General features: G+C 37.5%; 1 protein-coding gene across 1 annotated transcript; it reads left to right on the top strand.

Moving 5' to 3' along the window:
* Positions 1-425: 425 nt before the first annotated feature.
* Positions 426-5439, top strand: LOC144447517 (cytochrome c oxidase assembly factor 3 homolog, mitochondrial-like). The gene is made up of 2 exons (XM_078137564.1): positions 426-627; positions 3201-5439. Exons 1-2 carry the CDS (start codon positions 426-428, stop codon positions 3275-3277), a joined length of 279 nt encoding a protein of 92 aa, XP_077993690.1. The 3' UTR covers positions 3278-5439.
* Positions 5440-7411: the final 1972 nt, after the last annotated feature.

Raw genomic sequence — 7411 nt, 5'->3', positions numbered from 1 at the left:
TGATTTCAACCTGCCAATGACGGTTTTATGTGATTTGCCGAACTCGCATTCGTACCCATTCGGAAGACTTCGAATCTGATGATGAACGTGTGAAGCCATCATCATATTGAGATTGAGCTTAGGGGTCAACTTTTGAAAGTGAATATGAATATGAATATGATGGTAGCTTCACACTCGTTAATGGTATTTGTCTTTCTGTATATGGCGTTTGACCTCTTGACCTCGTGACGTAAGAGGTAACACACGAACGATTCTCGTCCATTGAAACATTTTTTTTTTCAAATGTGAAGCGCAAAATTTATTTGTGAGTAAAATTTAGTTTGGCCAATTTACCCAGTGACTTGTCTTGATCTCTTGGCTAGCTCAGTATTTCGTAAATTTAAGATGTAACATGGGCGCATGCGCAAGTTATATCACCTACAAAGATGGCGGACTCCAGAAACAAACCACCTGAAGTTATGAGGCGAGTGGACTTTTCTCGTGATCAGATAAGTCCAGACGATATGGAATTTGTACAACAGATGACCAAACGACACAGCGATCTCATGAAACAGAAACTTCGTGCTAAATACTTCAAGAGAAATACAATAGTTGGATGTTTAATTGCAACGGCGGTGGTCGGAGTATGTATCCTTTGCACGTACACTGTGATATTTATGCAACACACATTCGGTGACACTGCGAGTTCCTAGATGTCCTAGTTTCAGGGCAATCATTTAAAACATTTTGTAGATTAATTCATGTTGTCACCAGTGTTTACACACTATCAACTTTGCGTGTGTATGTTAGTTGAGAACAGAGACACCCTTCAAAGTTCAGAGTTGTAAATTTGCTCACTGCTCAGAACAGCACGTGTGGGAACACGTGGGTTTGTGCATTAGAACGTATTTGAGACCCAGAATGTGATTATCTGTCAATGAATGGCGCCAAATTATATTGTATGACAAATCTAGTTGGTGAATTTATGTGAGAATGTGTTTGTACATCAGACAGAGTCCCACAACGTCTGTATTAGTCGGTTGCGTCACTCATGGATCTATGCGTCACTGTAGTTTCGATTTACCCCCCCCCCCCCCCATTTGGTAATGTTTTATCATGTACGCACTTACCTTTTGCACCACGAGTCTATGAGGTTGAGTAACATGAGTGGGGTGTAGAAAAGTAGGGGGGGGGGGGGTTGTGCTGTGATAGATTTTACTTGTCAACTAATGCCCCTTAAACAAAATACATTGACATACGTGTGGTAGCTGCAATAATTCTAGCATTTATTTATGCACGAGTCAATGTCAACCCCTCCCACCTCGGGGCATAGTGGGGGATTTGGAAATTAGTCTCATAAAATTTGTCAAATGCCCCACCCCCTGGGGCAAGACATTCTGAAAAATCCCCACCTAAAACAAGTAAAACTCCCAACATTTCCCCCACCCCAATGGGTGGGGCATTAAAAAATTCTGACTGACACACAACCACTCTTTTACGTCCGTGAAAATGACTAGGGAGGTCAATATGAGGCAATTGCCCCACCCCCTCGGGCATTGTTTAATGGCAAAAACAGTCTAATCCCCCACATTTGTCCCGTATCGCCCGAGGTGGGGGTCCCTCTGGCATTACATTGACTCATGCATTAGTTTATTGTAACCAAATCCCCAAAACCATATACTGCACTTTTATACATATACATTTGTAGTTCCAGTTTGTAACTTTTCTATCAGACTGGCAGGACAGATCTGCTTCACTCATGTTTCATACATTTGAAAATGAGTTGTCCCTCAACTTCTGATACAACTCTGTGATTCCTTGCTGTCTAATTCCTGTACCATCACCAAGCTGGATACACTGAATAAAACAACTTTTTGGAGATAAAAAAAATAATAATGGTGTGGAAAGTCAATGCAGGACATATCTGTGTTGAAGATTTAGAACAGCCCCTACGTGTATTATGTGATCTATTGATCTAAACACAATTTACTCACCTTTCCTATTAATGCTATTGTCTCATTTTTCTTTAGCACAAGCAAGCACTTTTGTTTTTAAATTGGTTGTATATCTATAGTTCTACTGTGGAATTAAGGATAGCCTACAATTATTGCAGCTTTACATAAGTGTCTATACTCTATTCAATGCATGGAGAATCATCTGTAAAATTAGTATTTGAAGTGGCCATATGGATGAGGATTTGGCATTCATTTTGGATTTTTAATTCACATAAAGCAAGTTCACCATGATTTCCTACTTGAAAAATGAATGTAAAACAACATAATGTGTTTGTAACTGGCACTCAGTACATCGGAAAAAGCTAAGATATGTGTAAAAAGTTAGTTCCTGTACATACAATAACAAACATTTTACACATTTATTAGTCTTTTGCAATGTATTGAGTTACAAAGACAGACTTGGTATATGTTTTTCACATTTGGTTTTGAAGTAGGAAGCCATTATAGCATTGTTTTGTAAATTAAAAATCCAAAATAAATTCCAAATCCTCATCCATATGGTCACTGTAAAGAATCTTCTTCATGTGAATTTGTGATGAAATTTGCTGTGGAAATACAGGTCAAGTCACCTGTGTCTTTCTAAGTGGACTACTAGTATCAACGATTAGTTCGGTACTAGTACCAAGTCATCATCATGATATTAAACACTGTAGGCTAGCATTAAAATCTCGCCAGTTTGTGATAGCAACTGGAAAGGTTAATGCCAATACCAGCTCTATGTTAACACAAGGCTGGCACCAACACAGTGACCAGAACATGTTAGCTACTTGATGGGTTAGTACCAGTATCAGCCCAATATGGTCTGCAACTCCTGAGCATTTTTCATCATTTTTTGTTTCCAAATAAAAGGTTACTTATATTTTACCATTCACTATTCACTATCACTTGTCTAAAAACCAGCAGACACTAGCAAAACACATGCCTTATAACCTGCTGTGATACTGTAGCCTAATATACAATGACATCATTTTATTCATAGAGTATGAGAATGCAGTGTCACATCAGTTAATATGGTGGGAGTGTTGCCAGTGACTACTCAAACAAGTAATAGTGAAGGGTAAAATATAAGTAACCTTTTATTTGGAAACAAAGATGACCAAAAAATACTTGCAAGTTGCAGATCATGTCCCTTTAAGACTTGATGAGAAAGGTTTCTTGAGCCTAGATTCATGGATCTCATTGCATTCTCCTTAACTCAGTTGTTAGATGCATACTCAATGTTTGCTGTACGACAGGAGACATTCTTAGATGAAACTTTTGATTCCAAAGAGTCCAAATCATAGCGACAGTACAACTGAGACTTTTCCTCACTGCACTTTTGGACTGTGTTCATCAGAGAACTGACTATGGAAGACTGTTAACGATTGGCTCAGAAATGTCCCCAATGAAAGCAATATCATGGATAGCCAATCAAATTACTTGAGACTAGCTGGTGCAGTTTACAAACTCAGATTGAAATGATATATTGCTGCAGGAGCGGATGAAATTTCTGGAGAGGAAGAAGATTTATACTTGTTTTATAGAAAAAGTTACAGAAGAAGGACTGTGTTTGAATGTTTGATGGAACTAGATGTAGCCTTATAGTTGTGATTGTTATATACAATATATGCAGACTTGTTAAATAAATGACACCATTCACAACTTACTTGTTGTGTACATGTAAGTGACTTGATCAGGAATCTGTGTGTTTACATGTAAATCACTGACCTCACAGGTTTACTTATTTTACCTTTGTTTTTTTTTCCTAAATGGCATGTTGTCAAGGTTCAAGGAAGTGTCTCATAAAGTTGGCAGCTCTGGATATTTTTTTTGAAAATAGCTTGGAATGCATGCATGCAATTGACACAAGGCAGAAGTTTGCTAAAACTTGCATAGGTTTCTATACCTTGTACCTTTTGATGGGGAACCTCAGTAAAAAATCTTTGGCACTCTTGTAGATTTTACCTACTTATCTCCTTTAAAAGGGAAACGCCATTCCATGAAATAGAGACAGTTTCATAAACTATGGGATCTGGAGAATCATTCATGATGTTAGTTACATTATCTACAATTACTTCGATTTCAGAGAAGCATCAAGTCGGTCTTGTGCCTTTAAAGGGTATCTTTGCTATAGTCTATTGCATCATGGGAGTCCGCAGAAATAATATATTCAAATTGAACACTGAATATTCATGAGTCTGAGTGTCTATACCCTAACCCATAGTTCATGAAAATGATTTCATTTCCTTGAGTGGTGTTCTCCCTGAACAAAACTGTGGCAAACATTAGCATTTGAATCAGTCATAAATTATGTCTGTAGAGAAAAGCTGTGTTTCCATAACAAAGACATATATATGACCATGTTATATAGGTAGAATTGCTATGTAGAGGTGATACAGAATGGTGACAAGTTCCATGGTCTACCTCCATATCCTAACTGCCAATCACAAAACACAAAATTCACAACTATAACAAAAGAACATCATGGTGTCTTGACAACGTGTATATTTCACCTGTAATACATAACAAAATGTAGATTAATATTTAGGAGATGAATAATGCCAAGGATGCATCTACCCATATACACTCGCCTTACTACTACAGAAAGTTTACTGTAAACTTGTTAAGATAAAATGAGGATCTATGGACAGACACACTGAAACTACTCTAAAAACATGTTTGTAATGTATAGTCAAATGGGCAAATTCTATTTTAAAAATTTAGCATAGTCCTCTTCTCCCAAGGAAATAATTGTACACATCTAAATACAAGTTGGGAGAAAGAGGATTTAATTTACTGGGGCAAGGATGAACAGCGCATGTCAGTAGTAATCCATTACACACTGACAAGAGGTTGTAATTGGTTACTTTGTTCAGTTTACTACGACTTCAACCTCCAGTTTGAACATAAGTGACATGAGGATGCAATAAGGTCATCATGTTTATACCAACACTCCAACTATTGCTGTTGGTAGTAAAAACGAAATTCTGTGCTGGAGAAATCCATTTGACTATACGGTGGAGATGATTGTAACGTGCATAGGACTAGATCTAGGTATCTATGGCCATTGGGTGACATTATTTGTTAGCTCCCAACATGTTTGTACAAGGCCACTGAAGTGAAAACAAATGTGAAAAGTGAAAATCGGCAATCTATGTACTGAAATAATTTTGTTGTCTTAGCCTTCCCAGTACATTTTTCTTCAACATAGCAAGTCTGACCAATGGTACAAATGATTCACAAACTTGTATCTAAGAGATGATTTGTGTAATACGTTTTTCAGTAAATTTCAAAGACCCAAATGTCCCAGTCAAGAATATAACAGAGATTATTATAAACATTTTGAAAACTAAGTCTGCATATTACATATCCTTATTTTGTAACTGTGTACACGTTACAATTGTAGTTTCAGTAGCTGTCTGTGTTACTTTGTGAACAGTATACTTTCTATAGTAGCAATGTATCCTGGCCAATGTAATATATCTGAATAAACATACTGAAATTACCGAAGGTAATAAAATGTCTTTGTTGTGTTCTCGTACCACCATACTAACTGTAAACACGTCATTTTGGCTGGACTGCAAGATACATCATACTGTTCTACACTCACCGGTCTGCTCTGGTGGTTAATTGATGCATGAGGGCGCTACATCACAGCATTCCTTACTGACACACATTCACTGGACTGCAAGATACACTGTGCTGCTCTACCCGCCCTCTCTGATCTGGTGGTTGACTGATGTGTGAGAGCTCTACATCACGGCATTCCTTACTAGCTACATATTCACCGGACTTTAAGATACTTTGTGTTGTTCAGCCCTAACCAGGCATTTTTTGTGACTGATAGATCAGCATGATACACTGTGTCTTACAGACAACATTTTCACCTTCTTTCGGATTTCTCTATCAATGAAGTTATGTTAAAAATGAACCTTGCTGCTTTGCTTGATTTACTTCTCACATGAACTATGGTAGTGCAGTCAAACATGGCATGTCAAAGTCAGGTTTCTGTTGTTTTTTGTTTATTTTTCTTCACTTTTTGTGATTTTTTTTTCACGATTTTCAAATAGAAAGTGAAATGTGTGATTGCATAACATGGAGTTTACCAAAAGGCAAACTCCATGACTTCAACCACACTCGTGCCAGTATAACATTTTCTCCAAAGTACCGAGTAATTCCTAGCATAAACAACCCATATGCAGAGACCTCTAGTGAAAAATATCACTTTTATAATTCCACCACCACATGGTAGCATGGTGTCAATTCTGAGACTGCTATACTGTACGTAGATCACTTAGATGTAGGGGGAAACTAGAGGTGGTCATAGTGTGAGGATATTAGTATGGAGTATTATTCTGGAAACCAACTTTATTTCATAATCTCACTTTTGATTGTGGATATTCTAATTTATCTGCTAGACTGAAAGATTCGTCATTGTTGGAATTCCTGGTAATGAGTGATGACTAGTCTGTAAGGCATGGTGAGAAGCGGCGCCCTCAAACATGGGAAAGAGGAGGGCGGAATGTATCTTACAGTCTAAGTGATGGCCAGCTGGTCAAAATGTGGCGTTTGGAGAATAGCAAGTAAAAACAAAAGAAGTCCACTTCTTATTAGGATGAGGGCGCCATACTGACAGGATAGTACAGAATCAGCAAGTGAAGTACTCGCCAATTTCTGATAAAGTGGTCATTACAAATACGATTTGGTTTGTAAGGATGGCTTGATATCAGAACAAGGACTAAGCATGTGAGCGTACTGAAAGAAGTTGACTATTTGTGGTATCAAATATATGAATGTATTGCACAGACAACTGCCTTCCAATTGGCAACTCAAGTCTTTATATCCAAGTTACAAAGATATTGATTACAACTGTAGTCCTAAGAAGGCATACTGAATGGTTATCATGGTTTGCTTTTTATATGAATATGTCAGAGAGATAACAGATTTCATGGTTTGGAGAACAGGAGCGAGGGCTTTTTGCAAATTGCTTCGGGCAGTCAGAAGTGAGTGCAGAAGATACATTACTGTGCCACTCATTTACCAGGCTGTTCTCACTGTAATATTATTGTACGTGTATTATAGACTACCAGTAATCATGCCAAACCACTACTGGAATGCTATTAAATAAGTGTCTTTTCTGTATTTTACACAGCTTCATGCATTGCCACATGATCGATCAATGGCCCTGACCAAATTTGATGCCCTCACTTTGCCAAATCTGAGTCCCTCTAATTCATTTAAAGGCAAGATGGCCAGAATTTTGATAACCGCTAAATGACATATACAGAATAACAACACTTTTATTTCAATATATAACTATACACTTGGTTTATTATAGTGGACTAAAAGGAAAAAATGTGAATTAAACGATTGGGAAATTTCAATTCAGTCAAACAAAGATGAGGGGAAATATCCCAATTTTTCAAACAAATAGACAA

Source organism: Glandiceps talaboti, chromosome 16 (genome assembly GCF_964340395.1).
Source record: "Glandiceps talaboti chromosome 16, keGlaTala1.1, whole genome shotgun sequence".
Classification (NCBI taxonomy): Eukaryota; Metazoa; Hemichordata; class Enteropneusta; family Spengelidae; genus Glandiceps; species Glandiceps talaboti.
The sequence above is the reverse complement of the archived record's forward strand: the minus strand, read 5'-3'. Positions and strand labels throughout refer to the sequence as shown.